This window comes from Dipodomys merriami, unplaced genomic scaffold (genome assembly GCF_024711535.1).
Source record: "Dipodomys merriami isolate MVZ:Mamm:240054 unplaced genomic scaffold, mDipMer1.0.p SCAF_12, whole genome shotgun sequence".
Lineage (NCBI taxonomy): Eukaryota > Metazoa > Chordata > Mammalia > Rodentia > Heteromyidae > Dipodomys > Dipodomys merriami.
The window spans coordinates 23,997,682-24,016,881 of NW_027202493.1; the positions used below are offsets into that span (position 1 = coordinate 23,997,682).

The 19,200-nt window shown below is 36.2% G+C and overlaps 1 protein-coding gene across 9 annotated transcripts in view; it reads right to left on the reverse strand.

Annotated features, from left to right (window-relative positions):
- Positions 1 to 19,200, reverse strand: part of Tenm3 (teneurin transmembrane protein 3) — a 608,309-nt gene that overhangs the window by 71,407 nt on the left and 517,702 nt on the right. For 5 of the 9 annotated variants that reach the window (XM_070016443.1, XM_070016436.1, XM_070016439.1 and 2 more), the window contains 3 exons: positions 7,597 to 7,623; positions 6,078 to 6,098; positions 5,014 to 5,160 (listed from right to left, as the gene is read on the reverse strand). In XM_070016443.1, coding sequence (XP_069872544.1) covers positions 5,014 to 5,160; positions 6,078 to 6,098; positions 7,597 to 7,623 — 195 coding nt within the window. The remainder of the gene's footprint in view (positions 1 to 5,013; positions 5,161 to 6,077; positions 6,099 to 7,596; positions 7,624 to 19,200) is intronic. The other 4 variants (XM_070016445.1, XM_070016442.1, XM_070016440.1 and 1 more) reach the window with 3 other exon arrangements.

The window sequence follows — 19,200 nt, forward strand, 5'->3', positions numbered from 1 at the left end:
GATTTTGAACACAGGGGGAATAATTTCATATCAACGAAATGTATAGTGGTTGAAACTCACTTGCAAGGTAATATGCCAGTAGCCATCCAAATTAAAATTGCATTATCCTGTGATCTAACAGTTTTATGTCTAAAATTCTGTCCTAAAGAGTTTTTGTGCATTTACACAACTGTGCATGTGTATGTATACACACATATGTACACTTGAACACATAGATCCACTAAAAAAACGAAACAAGTAAATTATGAACATAGTAACAGTAAAATTAATTGATACAACCACATTTTTTATTATGAAGAAAGAGCTGGGCTATGTACTGATGGGAAAAATATCTCTAGTCTACACTCCCCGGAAGAATCAAATTTAGAATAACACTTAAGCCATTCATGTTAAAAATCTTAGATGTAGGTATAAATTCAGTGACGGTAGAGAAGATGATCATCAACTTGCCAACACTGGTTGGCTCTTTGGACAATGGGAATATAATATATATGTACTATGGCTATGAATAATATCCTTATGTATAATAGAGGAGTTCTTCACCTTGAGACATGTCACAGAGGCTTGTGTCTACAGAGGCCCTGTGCAACACTCATTTCTACATTCTGAAGCTAGAAATGGTAGCTATTGGGTGTAAAATAACAGGAGACATTTCTAGTCTATGTGGGTTTTGATTTTTCTCTTTCTAAATCTCATTAAAACATAATGGTAATACTTGATGTTCCTTGGGTTGTACCAGGAAGCTACTGAAGTCTTTTGCTTTGAGTGCACAAGCCGAATTTTTTTTTCTCAGAATGTGATTTCTTATACCCTAAAAATTCTGTAAATATGGGTTCAGAGCAAGTTGAATCCCTCCTCTAAAGTAGAATCCAGTAATCTTCTAAAATAAATTCAATTTTTTCCCCAAATCATCATCTAGTAGGATAATATATATTTTAATGAGCCAAAACTCTTAAGTTCCACTGGTGTTCTGATAAAATATGAGGTTCTTTTGGAGAAATACTGATGATCTGTAATTTTCTTTCTGTCTTTAAAACATTTTCCCTTTTCTTCTCAGTTCAATCATTGGTACACTATTTATCTTACTTTTATTTTTAAATTAGTTCTGGAGAACACAATAATCTTATTCTTTTGCAAAGTTTTTTTTCCATTATCTCCAAACTATCACTTTCATTCATTTTTTTTCATGCTGATGCTTATATAACAATTTTATCTTTTTTTTCTTTTTGTAAAGTTACTGGGCTTGAATTCAGGGTCTTGAGTTTTTTTTTTTTTTTTTTTTTTTAGTTGGTCATGGGGCTTGAACTCTGGGCTTGGGGGCACTGCCCTCAGCTCTTCAACTCAAGGTTGATGCTCTACCACTTGAGCCACAGCACCACTTCCAGTTTTCAGGTGGTTAATTGGAGATAAGAGTCTCACAGACTTTCCTGCCTGGACTGGCTTTGAACTGCAGTCCTCAGATCTCAGCCTCCTGAGTAGCTAGGATTACAAGGGTGAGCCTCCAGTGCCCAGCTTGGGTCTTGAGTTCTCGTAGGGCTTTTTTTTTTCCACCACTTTTTTTTTGGTCCACCACTTAGCCATGCCTCCAGTCTAGTTTTTTTTTTGTTGTTGTTGGTTAATTGGAGATAGAGATAGATGGAGTTTTCTGTCCAAGCTGGCTTTCTTCAGTAGCTAGGATTCCATGTATAAAATTTAAAATTTCATCCTTTCTTTTTTGAGGGGATGTTGTCATTCTTTTTTTTTTGGCATGTTTTACTTCTATTATATTTCCAATTTTTCTTCTGCTTCGACTCTTTAATTTGTATCTTTATTCATGCCTATGTAATTTTTATTTGTAATTTCTGTAATCAGCCCCCAAAGATTTTTTAAAAATGCCTATTTTAGATACAGCTTCCTGACATATCATCCCAAAGTAATAATTCCAGAGAAGTAACAACTTCAATTTCTCACAAGTAAGACATATTAATCTTAGCAAGAGCCTTGCTTTGATCTTCTAGTATTTTCAAGGAAAGTCTAAGTCTAGAGTGAGTCTTTCACAGACATTCTGTGTTCCAATCATCTAATCTCCAGGATCGGGCTTGGTGCGTACACCTCCGGTCACCAAAAGAGATCTACCTATTGGAGGATCAAAAGTGATCAGAAGAGATCTCTATTAAAAGAGAGGAACTATGGGTAATAACTGGTAGGGGTACTGCATTTGGGAGCAATCATCTTGTTAATAACTATCTCAATGTTTGTAAAGATATAATTATCTTTCACTAGTTGTTATTTCTCAATGCTTCAGTCTTGGGACCAATAGCTACTTAAAGTCAAAACCTTCCCCTCCTCCAGCTAAATAAGATTCTGGTGAATAGGCTGTATAAATACAATGATGCTTATAAAAGCATCTGGGGAGAAGCAGAGAGCTATCTTGTTAACCTGGGCAAGGAAAGTATCAGCAGGAGTCAGTGCTATGCTGTTTTTGTTGCTGTCAAGTGAAAGGGCTGTAACCTAGAGGAGGCAGGAAAGAGTACAGGATTCCTTCTTAGGAAAAATCTAGGGCTATATGGAACAGCTATTTTGGTGTGTGTGTGTGTACATATACCATATATATTCATATATATTTGATACATATATTTATTTTATGTATTTTTATATGCTATATAATCTATATTTGATTAAAGTGGAATTAAAAGCTATGAAAAGCTAAGCCGTTTTTAGACTATTCTTATTCTGTTTTTCTGCCTGTTCTGCATTTATACCTCTTTCTCCTAGTGACTGCACTTTAATTTTTCTTTGGGCAGATGAGTCTAATTGACTGGGAAAAGGAAAAAGTATTGTTTGGAATAAAAGGAAAAGACCTGGCCTAAGACTATATTTAACTATTTTTCTATGTAGCTATTTTTTTTCTAAAAAAAATCACAAAAGCTAATTAATATGCCTTCTTCTGGTGAGGGCAAGGTACTTTTCCTTTTTCAAAAATTGTGTTCTCTGAAGTTGCTCAAACTAGACTGTAGCAGCTATTGATAAAAAGTATTTCATTTGTGACTAGGGCCAAAACAACCTCTTCACCCTCTCCTCCTCCATAGTTATTTAATATGCTGCATCAAAGAAAGAGCTTGTCTGCTTCATGGCTAATTCAACATTCTGACATCAAACTAAGTTTAGAAAATGGCTTTGTATCACTACATCAATGTGTGTCTTACAACTTTGGATACAGTCTTAATTTTAAGCCTTCTGTTCTATTGTCTTTATATCATGCTATTCTTAATTGCCTGTCATGTGTCTTAATTTGGGGTTTGGTGTGTCAAGTACCCTCTCATTGCACATAGCCCATGCCTAAGTTCAAAGAACTTTCTAGCAGGGCTTTTTTAGGACATTGAGGTTACAATCTCAAGACATAATGAAGTTGGCACTGAGATTCCTTCTTAGAAGACCCACAAAATTAGGTTAGGGACAGGCATGGAAATTATGGGAGATAAGTAGCAAATTCACAGGAGGTCTTCTATCAGCTCAGATTTCCCCTCAGAGAGGGAAGCCTGGAGATAGTATAGCTTCACACTAATAAGAATAAACAAAGGGGAATGAGGCCAATTCACAGCTGATAAATTTTGAGGAAAAGGGAAAAAAAAAGCCCTTTGCTGATAACAATACTAAAGAGTTGATTAGCCCCTAAATTACTCTCCCTTGTCTCTGTAGACTTGGCCTTGAAGTTTGCTTCCCTCTGAGAGCATGCAGAATCTCAATGTAATCTCCTTTTAGAAGACAAAATCTGAAATACAGGAGCAGGGAGAAAGAGTCGCTCTCTTCCTCCCCAGGCAACAGGCACAATGGGAGTAGAGACTCTTTTGGGGACAGTAAAGAGTTAGGTTGCCATCTGGGCTGTGGTTCAGAGAGGATAAATGCTGCCATTTCTGTAAGCACGTGGGTAGGAGGAGTCAGGCAACTGGGAAAAGCAGTGGGGGGTTTGAGACAGTCTAAATCCATCAGGAGAAGAAAGGAAAGGAGGCCACCGTGTAGAATTAGCGGCTCAAATCTGTTTGATGGTCCAAGTCAAAGAAAACAGACTGCTAGAAAGTGGACAGGAGAGCTTCCGCTTCCTGTCACGTGGCATTTGGTTGGTGTGTGGCTGAAGCCTAGCCAGCTTGCAGAGGATGATGGGCTAGATGCTAGATCTGGCCAGTTTGTTCCCTAGAAAACAAGGGTTAGCCACCCCGCCATACATGGGGAAAAGACTTACATTTTCTGACAACTGACTAGAGCTTGCAACTAATTGAGGAATATTATGATAGCAAAAGAAGGGAAACTGATGGAGGAAATATCATACCCTACCCATTCAAAAGGTGACAGAGATCTAGAGAGCAACTATGTCCTTCAAAAAATTCACTTTAAGTGTTTGTCAAAATTAGACAGCTGTCAGGGGCAAGCTTTCTGCCACCAACTCCCACTCTCTATTCTCTGAAATTAAAATACAACAGCACAGGGATGTGCTCAAACAGGAGAATAATTATTCCTAGCCCAGGGCTTAAATTAGGTGGAATATTGAAATCTTTTAAACCTAAGGTAAAGTCAAGACTAGAAAGACACTAAAGTACCGCTTCGAGGAAACTGTTCTCTGTGACAATTCTATTCATGTTTTTTTCCCCCATCGATGACTTTCAACAGAAGAGAGGGAAAAATGCCTCACATCTTCTGGAACACTTAGTTATGACAATAATGTTGTAGAGCCCCCAATTGACAAAGCCCCAAATACCAGACCTGAGGAAGGGATTAGAAAAAAAAAAAAAAAGGAATAGAGAACAATGGACATTATACATACGGTAACTTGGTTACCTTGCCTTTTCCCTGAACGATAATCATCTTGCATTTGTTTCAGGAAAAATAAGGAACAAAATCATCCTGTCAGCACTAATACATTTTTCAATCAATCTAATCTGTGGGGATCAGGTTTCTTTTGGCAATAACTATGTACTCACTGTAACTTATGGACCTGAGCGCTGGCACACACCGGTTTCCATGCTCAGCATTTCTTACCTCCTTCATTGTCCTTGCTATCCGTGCAGAGAGTCTCCATGGCTACATCACAGCCTGCTCCTCTCCATCCTGGCTGGCAAACACAATGCCAGCCATTTTGGTCCAGTGTACATCTTCCATTGCTGTTACATAGGCCAGGACAACCCTCTGTTAAGACAAAGAAGGAAAACACCAGCGATTTGAGTACTGAAAGATTTCTCCCCTGACATAAACAGATACAGGACACTTAGTGGGAACAGGCCTTTAGAAACAGCACAAATACTGTAATTGCACATGGGTGGAAACAGCAACAATATCTAAGGATTCTAATTCTTATCCAAGTGGCATCTTTGATTGGCCTGACCCTTGAGACACCACTTACCTGTGCAGGACAGAAATATATGCAACAATCCACTAAATAGCTGCAGGCCAGACAAAATTAACTTAATTTCTTTTTTTTTTTTCTTTAGCAAAGCAACAAGGTATATTGTATGGAATGAAAACAGCCTCTCAAGGAAATAATTTCAGAATCTTTTGTCTTGATTTTTAAAAAATCTGTGGTTAACATGACTAGTTACATCTTAGGGCATTCTCTTTGGGGGTACCTTGTTGCTTTAAAAACAATTCCTCTAAATTCAAAAGCATGAAAGTAGGCATGAGTTTATGAATGATGTTAAAAAGAGAGTGTTAATTTTATCTGGCCTCAGAGTTGCCGAATATTCATGTGAAATTACAGTCATTAAATAATTGCACAAAGTATAGGCCAGTATTAATTGACTATACTTTATGCCAAGAATACATTCCTTTTTCACAGAATAAGCAAAGCCCAGGAAATAGTGAAGCAGCTTAGCATCTATTCTAACAAACATTAGGATTCAGGCTGCATACGGATGGGACAGGACCAACAGGATTTCCAACTAAATGTAATAGCTGTGCATATTTGATTACTTAGGACGGACAAAATGAAATACCATAGGACCACAATAAAACATCGATAGAACAAAAACACGGTAGTGACGTGCTTCAAGACAGATAGCGAAGAGTGATAGTTTGTGACAATCTCCCTAAGGCTTTTATGCTGTTACCTTTATATCCTATCTTGTCTGCTTTTATGGGCAAGGAGGGAAAATTTGGGAAACAATTAAAATAATTTAATATATCCAAAACCTAGTATTGTTTCAGTCTAACATGACATTAAAAAAATTACATTTTTTTTGCCACTTCCAACTGATGATATCTGGCATGCAGCCACCATGAGCTGTTCATGAAGGATGACACTCAGTCTGGAGTTCTTGTTTATGAGTGTGACATGGACTGACAGAAGCAAGGCTATATAGATACTCTAAAATCCTCAGAAGAGCTGGGTACTAATCTGATCTCTTTGGATAGTTCCTTATCATTTGGTATAACACAGATCTTAAACAAATACTTGCTGTAGCAACTGAGGCTTGTTACAAAACTTCTCATCACCAGAGAACTTGTCTGGTTTTGGTGACCAAATTTAAGGGAACAATCTGTTTAAAAATGAAGTCTGTATTGAATGAACGAATCATGCACTGGGTTCCCCTCCACCACTGTGGCAATTGAGAAGTATCTCAAAGCGATATTTTGTCTCTTAAGATCAGAGATACAGGGAAGGGACACATTTTGAACCTCTGTGGTAAAGCCTCACAAAATTCTACTTATGGATGCCATCAGTCAGGATGAGATTAATTTTGCTGCTGGTTTTCTTTCAGTTACCATAGCTAGCTTTGGACTATTCAATACCTAAAAGGTGATTTTTTCTTACAGGTTTTTTTTAAAAAAGCAACCAAGAAATATTCAGTTGCCCCACTGACAGTTGCCTCATGGTATGAAAGCCTGGATATTGCCATGAATATTTTCATATTCTAATGAAAAGCACAAACAAGGAATAGAAAATAGGTAATCTGAGCAGAAAGGGAAAGGGGATTTTTTCTCTTTGGAAAAACAATATTCTACCTATTTCTACAAGAACTGAAGACACAAGGAATCTGCTGTTTTCTGGAGAGCCATGTTACTAGTTCTGACGTAGCAAAATGCATAATATTTGGAAGACTTTAGAAATAATAAATGTAACTTATAAGATCACATATATTCTAAACATTCGGAGGTTCCCGATATTTCTTTCAACATCTTATGTTATTCAGGATCTTCTCCAGGTTGACAATTTTTTATTCTTTGACAAGAGTCTTTAGGATTTCTTTAATTTGGAATTTAAAGCACAGTAGCTGAATTTGCCAATAATGAAGATCTGAAAGCAACAATAGAGCAAAATAAACAAAAAAACAGCAAATGTACTGTCATCTTCAGTTTTTGGTTCCAGTGAAAACTAATGCTGTTACATAGGAATGAAATCTGTGATAACCCAAAATTATAAAAATGAGACACAGACATTTAAGTCTCAATACTTTAAAATCTGAGGCGCTTCACAGAATGTAAGCTCGATTTATACTTTACAGAAATATACGTGAAAAACACTCTATTATCATACCTACTACAATCTCATACACAGTTATATATAGAGATTATAGATATATAGATATATATATGAAGATATGTCAACAAAGAGCAGGTATACAGTACCTTTAACTATCTTATCCAAATAGTGAGCTTGGGAAATTAAAAAGGAAAAAAAGAACAGACAGACATTTCAGAAGTGTCACATGGGACAAGGAAATTTTCAGAATTTGCATGCAAATTGAATAGCTGCAGGTGACATGAGACTCACATCACACGACAGAGATGCACTTCATATCTTTTTAAAAATGCAATATAGTCACACTTTAGCCAGTGTTGTCATGATGCTAGGAAAGACTCAGCACTTCACAGGTGAACTCAAACCACCCTTCACAGATTCTTTGGATTACACTTCACCCTCATTCTTTTAAAGGTCATAGCTAAGCAGAACAAATAATGTCAAATCATTTGCTCCAATCTTTCATATCATTATCTTCACCTATTACTAGAGAATTTTGGAATTTTACAAGTATGAGATCTACATGATCAAACCTTAATAATAAATAATCAGAAATTAAGGATTCTTGAGCAAATGTAATGTATTCACATTCTGTTTAAAAAGGGCATGTATAAATTCAGTGAAAAATAATTTTCCAGTAGCCCTGGGCTCCAAGCCAGATGGACAAGCTGTATCACATATGTGGTCTATTAGCAAACAAGGAGTATTCTAAGATTCAGTTTCTGTTCATGCATCATGAGAAAGGCTGCTTTCCTCAAAAGGTTTGTAGGAACAGGAAGGATTATGACAGGTCTTTTGCTGTACCTGTACCTGCCCTGTACATTTATCTTTCATGAGGTTACAATTAGGCTACACCTTGCCCCTTGACAGAGTCATAAATGCCTCTCCACTCACTGGAGAGACCTAATATATTCTTAATAAGCCTCAAATCTTCTTGCTTTGTCAAAATTCATACATCTTTAATGACCTAAAATTGCTTTTCAAAGATGCTCATGTTGATTATTTTTCATTACTGACATATGCAAGGGGTAGCAGAACTCTCAACAGAATGATTTAAACTGTAACTTTCACGTGAGACACTCAGGTCTAGTAGCTGTGTCGTGTGCGTAAACAAACCCATAAGTGGTTTTGACACATCTGTACTGTGCAAATAAAAGGATTCTTCATTTTACCACAGGATTCCATTACAGGCTTCTGAATTGCCTTTAAAAATAAGCATGTTTATAGCTAATTGACAATGTATTACAAAGGAAATTAAGGTTGAAGACAAAACAGTATTACGCTCTACTCTGCAATTATAACTTAGTAAAAATAATTCATCTTTTAGACATTAAAATAAAAATGTATTATTGGATAACATCACTCACACAGTTCCTTAATAATTCTGTCTAAATGGTATATAATCTACTACAGTCTATAATAGCTAATTTGATGATTTGGACATAAACAAAATGATGTAAAAATTCTAGAGTTTCCAACACAGATATGGTAGTGTTTCCTAGGGGATTCTTATTTTCTCAAATTTAATAACAGGCGATAGTTAAAGAATATACATCTTTTGCTTTTTTTTTTTTTTTTTTGGTCGGTCATGGGGCTTGAACTCTGGGCTTGGGCGCTATCCCTCAGCTCTTCAGCTCAAGGTGAGCACTCTACCGCTTGAGCCACAGTGCCACTTCAGTTTTCTAGTGGTTTATTGGACATAAGAGTCTCAGGAAGTTTCCTGCCCAAGCTGGCTTTGAACTGCAATCCTCAGATCTCAGCCTCCTGAGTAGCTAGGATTACAGGCGTGAGCCACCGCTGCCCGGCTCATCTTTTGCTTTTATACAGGTAATGTAACTAGAATGAAGAACATAACTTAAATTCTGATCTGGATTAGCAGTTTTAAGAGAAGATTAAATTATTTTTGATCAGCCAAACCCATTAATTTAGCAAACAGAATCAATTATGCAAAACAATGCATTGATTTACAGGTAAAGGTCATGTGCATAAACAAATCTATTGATTTACAGGTTTGTCATTGGGCCCAGAGAACATCACAAGGAGAGCTGGAATTAGAAAATGAATTCAAAATATGGTGCAAGTTAAAATTAACATAACTTTAAATATTAAAATGGCTTAACATAAGAGCTGCAGAAAAAGGAAAAGAAAACCTAAAGACCAATGACAAGAAAAATATCTGTACTGAGAAAAAGATACCAAAATATTTCATTAACATTTTATACCATAAACGATCACTGTGATAGTATAAATCTAAGAAGGGAAAAAAAGTTACATAAAATTTATGATAACACAACCAAAAAGCCTGGTTTTAAATAATGAAGAAGTTAAAAGGAAATGTGGATAGATGAGGTTAAAATAATTATTAAAAGTAATAATTGCAACAATAAAAACATCATCACAGAAGCCACTACAGGAAACAATCAGAAAAATGCAGCATGTTGGAAGAAGCCATTAGGAAAAAGTCGTAAAAATAATACAGTATATTTAAAAATTAATATACCTAACAATGGCTGAAATGCACATTAAGTTGCAGGAAAATTACTTTGAAAATGAACAAGTATGTTTTAGCTGACACTAAAAAAATCATATCCATTAGATCTGTTTTTTTTTGTCTTATTGAATAAAACTCCCACAAAAATGGATGCTAGACAAGCCTTTTAGGGGAAAAAACACTTTTCTAGTAAATGTTGACTTCATAAAATCCTTTGCCTGATTTTAATTATTGATTAATAATAGGATAACAATTGTTTTGTAAGTGAATATAATCATATTCCTTGGAAGGTGGTGATTCTTAAAACTTTTTTGGTTGGGGCTGGGAAATTGGCTCAGTGGTAGAGTGCTTCTCTGGCATGCATGAGGCCCTGGGTTCGATTCCTCAGCACCACATAAGCAGAAAAAAGCCGGAAGTGCACTGTGGCTCAAGTGGTAGAGTGCTAGCCTTGAGCTGAAGAGCTGAGGGACAGCGCCTAGGCCCAGAGTTCAGCCCCAATGACTGACAAACAAACAAACAAACAAACAAAAAAAGAAAAAAACAAAAAACTTTTTTGGGTCTCATCCAAGAAAACTGATGAAAATTAGATTCCACCCCTACCCCCAAATAAATAAAAGCACAAATGTTCCCAATGCTTTCTTTCAGCTCTGCTTTGAACCCTGCTTGTAGACACCTTACAGATTAGGAACACCTGGCAGGTAGATGCACGCGATTCCCAAATCCCTTTGGCCTTTGTGTCTTTCTCCAAGTTCAGAGCAGATTCAGAATGATTCTGGAACACAGGGCAAGTACTCTGACCCCAGCCTTGCTCCTTGAAGATCAGGACAGAGACTTACTTTGTGCTGAATACTAATGCTTTATATTATTCTCTGATTGAATATTGATTACAACACTATGATGCAAATACCATGGAGACAGTAAATACAGATGAAGAAGACAATCAGAAGAAATTTTGTTGAGTTACAAGCTAGCCATCTGGGTTATCTGGCTTTTGAAGTTACTCTTAACCACAATGTCATAATGCCTTCTCTTGAAGATAAGGAAGAATTTCTTTTTCCAGTAGAAAACACATGAAGGGGGGATGAGAAATGGTACACAATCATTTCCGATCTAATATGAATCTTTTCCCTAAGGGTTAATACCACCTTCTTTTAGGCCTTCTACAGGGCTCCCTTGGGAAAGTACAAGGTAAGCTTCCTTTAAGGAATGCAGATGAAAGTCTTTTAAGGCAGTGGCTAATTCCTGACTTTAATTGCTTCTGCTTGGAAATACATTCAAAATTGTCCTCAGGACAAAGCAAATTAAGCAAATGCTCAAATTTCAGTTCTATATACTTGCAGGTCCTTGGGCTGGTACAAGTGGGCAAAGACAAAAAAATTCTAGGTGTAGAAAGATGGTTTGGATCATCAAAACATAATAAGTGGAAATTAGGAATGTGGCTTAGTGGTAGAGTATTTGCCTAGCATGCATGAAGCCCTGGGTTCCATTTCTTAACATATAAACAAAAAATTAATGAACTTAATAAAGTTTTTTAAAAAAGGTTTTGTTCCCCAGAGAGAATTTTTACTCTGCAGTGTAGTCTGAACTTGGACTCAGGACCCTCCTGCCTCAGCCTGCTGAGTGCTGGGATTATAGGCATGTTCCACAAAACTCAGCTAAAAATAGTTTCACTATACAACCTTCCATAAGTTTCTAATATCAGCAAGTGAAAGGCTGTTCCTACAGTCTTTGCACAGACTTATCCTTTAGATGCCTTTAAAAAAATTATTTATTTATTTTTATTGTGAAAATACTGTACAGGGGGGTTACAATTACATGGGCAAGATAATAAGTACATTGCTTATCAAGCATTGTAGCCTCCTCCTTTGTTTCCCCTTCCTAACCTTCCCTCCTATGTCCCCCCCACCCAATCCTCCTCCCCCCTCCCACCAAAGTTGTAAAGTTCGTTTTCCACATAACAACATCTCATTGTTGCAATGGGTCCACCTGTCTCCTATTTAAATGATTTGTTTTTTCCCTTCCCCTCCACAAATTATACCAACATCAGATACAGTGAAAGCAGGGGTTATACTGTGGGGGAGGGACCTACAAAGTAGGTGCCTTTTTAAAAAAAGCCAGTTTTGGAGCTTTAACTCAGGGACTAGGTGCTGTCTTTGAGCCTTTTTCTCTCAAGGTTAATGCTGTATCACTTGAGTAACAGTTCCTCTTCTGGCTTTTTGGTGATTAATTTGGAAATAAGAATGTCACTTTTTGCTTGACTTATGTAGCATTTTGAAATAAAAATAATAATTTTAAAGAGTGTCATGAACTTTCCTGCTCACCCTGGCTTTGAACTGTGATACGCTGATCTTAGCCCCTTGACTAGCTAGGAGTGCAGGCATGAGCCACCAGGCCCAGGCTGTAGGTACTTTTTAATATAAGAATATGGTTTCTGTTTAGGCCCTGCCCCTCTACTTTGTTCAGAGGAAAACTCCAAGAATGATTTGCTTCTGTTGGCCACCTTAAAAAAATAGGCGACTCCAAGAATGATTTGCTTCTGTTGGCCACCTTAAAAAAATAGGCGTAGGCCTCTAGGTAGTGCTCTTCTTGTAACACGTTTAAATCTTGGTACGGTGAATAGGAAGGGAATTTTGTCCTATGCCATTTGCCCATTTGTGTACCTATCAAAACTATGGGCAGACCTTCTAGACCTGACTATTTTCTCTGCTGTCTTGTGTTTTCTTGTTGTCCCATGAATACTTCTCACAGATGTAGTTTCAAAGTACATATGTTCATGTAAAAAGGAGAAATCATGAACTACCTGTGATCAAATCATTACCGCTAAAAGATGCCATAAAATCACATGGTTGTAACAAACTTTATAGATGTCTATGAGTTGATGTGTAAATCTTCTGCAGTAGAAATGGATGACCTTTTGCATTTCCAAAGCCTGGTGAACAGGAGAACTTAATATTCATTAAACAATGACTAAATGCAGTTATTACATTTAACTGGTGGCTCCTACATGAGTTTGCAGAATTTTTTTTTCAGAAATTTAGTGAAAGAGGGTGTCTTTGAGAAAGAAGAAATGTTGGGCAATACATCATTTATAATATTGTTCCCCTGTATATTTCCCCTATCTATTCTTTTTTTCTGTTTTTTTTTTTTATTGTAAAGACACTGCGCAGAGGGGTTACAGTTACATGGGTAAGGTAATGAGGACATTTCTTATCCAGCATTGTTACCTCCTCCTTTGTATTTCCCCCACCATCCCTTCCTTCCCCACCTCCACAACTTCTCCCTCCGCCCCCCGAAGTTGTAAAGTTCGTTTTCAACATAGTGTCTTGTACATGTCATTGTTACAATGGGTCAACCTATATCCTTATTTCAGTATTTTGTTATTTCCCTTCCCTCCCCAAATTAGAAAAATGTATATACAAGATGCAGGGCACTGGAATCAAATACAGTGAAAACAGGGGTTATACCATGGGGGAAGAACATACAAAGAAACAAAAAAATCACATAGTACATTATAAGTATATTAAAAACAACAGCTAGAAAGATAAAACCAGTTGTGTCCCTATCTTGGGGTTAATTTTGCTTAGCATCATCTTATATGGTCATATGTATATAGCTTTTGACCTTTTCTGCTTGTCCTAGACATATACTAGTTATTGCAAATAAGGGAAACCATGGGACCTATGTTTCTTTGGACCTGGTTTACTTCACTTAATGTAATTTTTTCCAAGTCTTTCCATTAGCTCCCCTATGACCCAGCAATCCCACTTTTGGACATTTACCCAAAAAATCACAAACAAGGCTATCCTATAGCTACCAGCACAACTATGTTTTTTGCAGCATTATTTACCATAGCTAAGATATGGAACTAACCCACATGCCCCTCAGTAGATGAGTAGATCAAGAAAATGTGGTCTATATACACAATGGAATTCTATGCCTCCATCAGAAAGAATGACACCATTCTTCATTTATATTTCTCCTCCCATCCTAATCCATCTACCCTAAGCACACATGGCTCTGCTAACAGTAATTACTATTTACTATTACTCTGTGTGAAAACTATGCTAAGCACTTAATATGACCTAGTTGATATTTCCATCCTTCTGTGGAGGTAGTAGGCTAGGTACATTATTGCCTTTTCTCTTTCACAAATGAAGACACTGAAGCACAGGAAATGAAGCCACTTTCCCAAGATCAGAGTGTTGGCAAGCAACAGAGACAAAATTCCAACCAGGTAGCCAGATGGCAACGCTGATATTCTAATGAAAAGAATTGTATCCATAACTCAGAAGAACCGGAATTGTGTACCTGAGTGTGTTACTAGAAATAGCATGTAGTTTTGGATTGGTAAAGAAATCAACTTGGTTGAAAAAAGAGAGACAGTGGAAGTGGAAATCCTTAGTTCAACCCTAAACATAAAAGAAAGAAGCTAGGATGGAGGGTTAAACTTGCAAATTAATATGACATCTTCAACAATTGACATCACCTCATAAATAAGACCATCTTATGTAAACTAAACAAAGTATTATGATAAGAATGGTTGTAACATAGTCTAAAACTCCAAAGCTTGGGAATCTGGAGAGCAAAAAAGTAAAAACTGGGGATAAGATCAGAAAAATGAAAGCAAGTGAATATTGCAAACACCAAAGATAGAACTAGTTCAGTAGATGTGTAACTGTTGACTAAGGAGCAGCTGAGCAGTAGTTACAAAGAAGCCTGCTTTAAAAGAAGGTGAAAGGAGCAGTCAGGCCTACTTAGGGAAGGAACTGGGATATTTGGAAGTCTACATGAATGAGGTTACTTCCACATTTGCTTTTTTTTCTCCCTGTCAAACTGCTTCTTATAAACACAGAGAAAGAAACAAAGGCAAACCAAGTTGGTTCTCCATACACAAAGCAGCTCACAAGGGAAAGTAAAAAATGGTTTGACTGTGTGTTCATAGCTGCTGATGAATACTGTTATGAACTATGCACAATTCTGCTATCGACAATGTGCTTAGTGGAGTATGTTAAATAGTACAGTATTTTCACGGGGCTTCTGAACTGACTCTTGGGTAATAGCTTAGACATAGCACATAACACAGCGTCTAGGATGCTGGAAATACTTCTCAGTTTAATTACAACAATAAACTCTTAGGGGCCCATCTTCAGAAGAGGATAATTCAATCAGATGCACACATAATAAAAATATAGATGGATTCTTCATCTGGGTTATTACTGAGAAGTCTTTGGAACAGAGGACAGATTTTTATTTAGCATTGTGTGTTTCATAATAGTTTATACATGGACTTTAAAAAACGACTCACATTAGTATCTCATTAAAGTTGTAAGTAAATATCACACTTAGATTATTCATGTCCCAGTTTTTATAGGATGATAGAAAAGCTACCATCTGCAAATAAGTACATATTAAATCCATTTATTCCAATCAACAACAGTTTAAATCAGCTTGCATGCTGCATACCCATTGATTTGATGTTCCTTAATTGGTACTCACTGCACTGTTTCACTACTGATTACCACATCATAAAGGATTATGGTGGTGACATAGTTTTAAATACCAGAAAGCAATTTTATATTGGTAAGAGTTTCCTTAGGCTCCTTTCAATATGTTCTTTATCACAGAATTATCATTTTAAGATTAAGACTAAAACATTTCCAATAGCTTTTTTTTTTAATTTAGAAAAGCTAATTAATTTGAATTTTAACAAGTAGGGAGATACTGTCAATAGATAAACACACTTTGCATGTGTGTGCATGCACACGTGTGCATTCTTAAAAGAACGTTTAATCTCCAACTGTCAACCATCCCCCCTTTAAAAAAAACTGGCTTTGAATAAATTATTTTTAGAAGTCTAACCTTTTAGTTTTCTTTAGTTTGAAAATTTGGTGTGAAAATTACCTGTATAAATACATTGCTTTGTACATGCACCTACCTAAGCAAAATACCACGCTTCACTTTGAAACATTACTTATACCAGGACATTCCAAGAGTGAAATAATGTTTTCCTGATTTGTCAGCCCAGAAAAAGATCCAAATTCCACGGTAAAGATGTTTTGAGATAAACCACACTTTATAAAGTCAGCACTATTAAAAAAAACACCATTATAAGCTGCAGAACTTTGTACAGAACAGTATATGATTTTCCTTCAGTGCAGAATTTCATGCCGGACTCTGGGCTTTATATTTGTAATGGAAGTAACGGTGGAGCACTGGAGATGCAGACAAAAACTCACTGATGTTGGCATGACATGCCTATTGCTTGCCAGGTGCTATGACAGTTTTGTAATAGGTTTTGCATATGGCATGATTTCATCCATTTGACTGCATGTAGAAACATGCTAGGAACACATGTTTTCATTAGTTTTGACTTTTTGAGTGTACTGAATGACATAAGCAAAAATACATTTTAGAATTCTGTGTAAAAATCATATATTTTAAGCATTCTGATTTGGGAAAGAAACTAGCCAGAGACAGCTGTTAATAAGTAACAATTACAGGGCTGGGAGTGTAGCTCTGTGTAGAGAACAGGTTTACTATGTTCAAAGCCTGGGTTCAATACAAAGAAAAGTAATTATAACATAGGCTGGAGATGTAGCTCAGTGGTAGAACATGTGATTAGCATATGCAAGGGCCTGGGTTAAAGTAGAACCTGTATGCGCATGTGCATGCATGTGTGTGTATGTGTTTGTATGTGTGTGTAAATATGAGTATGTTAAGTGAGTATTTGGATATTTGAGATTTTGACACTGGTAATTATATGTGTTATGTTAACATTCCTAACCAAAGGAAACCATAACAATGAGTTACTTATGATTTGGTCTGAGATCAATGAATGTCAATCAATGCTTTTGTCTACTCAGGGCATTTAATAGTTAAGATAAATTTATAGAAAAGGACTCATAGCAAGCAGGTCTTTGTCTTTGAAAGTTTTCTTGATACCTAGAAAAGCAATTAAAAATTGAGCAATCCTTTTTATTCACCTCTCCTGAACTCTATTTCATAAAAATAGCTGATACAGGATTCCTTTCAAAGGTGACATACAGGAGTATTTTTCCTCTATTTATGGGTTTTAGAGCACACATATATATGTGTGTTTGTATACATATATAATATATACATGTATACATATACACAATATGTACATATATATACATATGTATATTTACCATTTGTATTTTGGGTACTGTATATTTTTCAGCCTTTTAAAAATGAGCCAGATACAGGTTAGGTATGTAATCTACCCATTTTCTATGACTCTTTTTTCAGTATCTAACCTCTGGATATATTGTTTAGCATAATAATTTCAGCTGGCAGAAAAAAATAGACACAAATTTATATTTTAGAGGGAGGTATATTGACTCTTATTTCTTCCTTCTTTCTTTCCTTTCTTTCCTTTCTTTCCTTTCTTTCTTTCTTTCTTTCTTTCTTTCTTTCTTTCTTTCTTTCTTTCTTTCTTTCTTTCTTTCTTTCTTTCTTTCTTTCTTCTTTCCTTCCTTTCTTTCCACTTAGTCATAGATAGAAGAGTCTCTCAGATTGCTCCGTCTGGATTGGCTTTGACTACCACCTTCAGATCTCAGCCTCTTGAGTGGCTAGGATTGTTAAGTGTGAGCCATGAGTGCCTCGTTGCATAGAGTTTTCAATAACTAGTTTATAACTCTAAATCCTTCACAGTATGAACTGATTTTCCTGAAACATTTTTTGGGTAATTGTTAGGTTTACTTTTGACAAACTATGAATTCTGTTAACAGGTGTAATTCAAATTTTCCTGAAAAAGGTTCAAATTTTACTGAAAAGATTCTTGAAAAGAGTGGCACCTTATTATTGAGATCACTTGTGTTATTGTGATTGTACGTTTTTCTATAGCAATTCAATCTTTTATGACACATTCAAAGATATTAATTTACCTATATCACAAATGAATCTTTATCCATCACATTACTCATATACACCCCAAAAGAATGAAAGGAAATTAAAAAGCAGCTTAAGATCTTGGTCTTGGGAAAGGTTCATGTGGTTGTGAACTCTGACTCTGTTGCACATTGGCTGTGTAAACATAGTACAGTTATGAAGCCTTAGTTTCCTCAATGGAGACTAGTAGCATATACAGGATAAGACTGTGACAATTAAATAAGATAACGTATGAAGAGTACTTTGCATTGTACCTCAGGAAAAAATAGATATTATTAATTCATCTTATTAATAGTTTACACTTTAAAAAGGACTCATGAGTTAACTCATATCCTTTAAGATATTATGTAGTAGCCAATGACCAGGAGTTTATGCCTATAATCCTAGCTACTCAGGAGGTGGAGATCAGAGAAACTTACAAATCTGAGGCTGACAGGAAAAAGCTGTAAGTAACTCAAGGATTGGAGCACCAATCATGAGTAAGAGCACAAGTCCCTGAGTTCAACTCCCAGTACTGGCACACAAAAACAAAAACAAAATGATGAAAAAATGAAAAAGACCAAGTTAAAGTTAATGTATTTGAGACTACCAATGATTATTTCCATGAGTCATGAAGTTCATTCTGTTCTATTGATGCCCTTCATATTACAATATCCCTAAATATACTATCTTTGGTGGCGATGTTCTTGTTTTTTTTTTTAAGTTATTATCTTTAAGTAGTTGTACAAAGGAATTTCAATTCGGTATGTCAATTTATGAATATAATGTATCTTTTTTTTTAGTATAATGTATTTTGATCAGTGTCATCCATTTCATTGTTCTCTCTATAATGTTTAGTTCTTTGAGTACAACAACTCCAATTCTGTGCACAAAATTTTCTTGTTCATTGTTACTCAAAAAAAACCGCTACTGGTTTGGATGCACAATTCTGATTCAACAAGTGATTCAGTCTCTCTGGAATAAAAAACACATCACAAGCTGGGTGTGACAGTGCATACTTGTAAACCTAAAACAAGGGAGGCCAAGGCTAAATTAAGGAGTTGGAATTTGAAGAGTCTCTAGCTTTATAGTAAGTCCCAAGCTAGCCTCAACTACATATTGAGACCCTGTCTCAAATAATCAAGGACTAGGAATGCAGTTCAGTAGTAGAGTGCTTGCTTAGCAGGCTCAAGGCCCCAAGTTCAACCCCTCACACAGCACTGCACAAACAACCCCGCCTCCAAGAAAACAATAAACAAAATGACATCAAAACTTGTCCTTAACTATTCTCATTACTACTTTCATTTGAGCCAGGTATGAAAAGGCACAT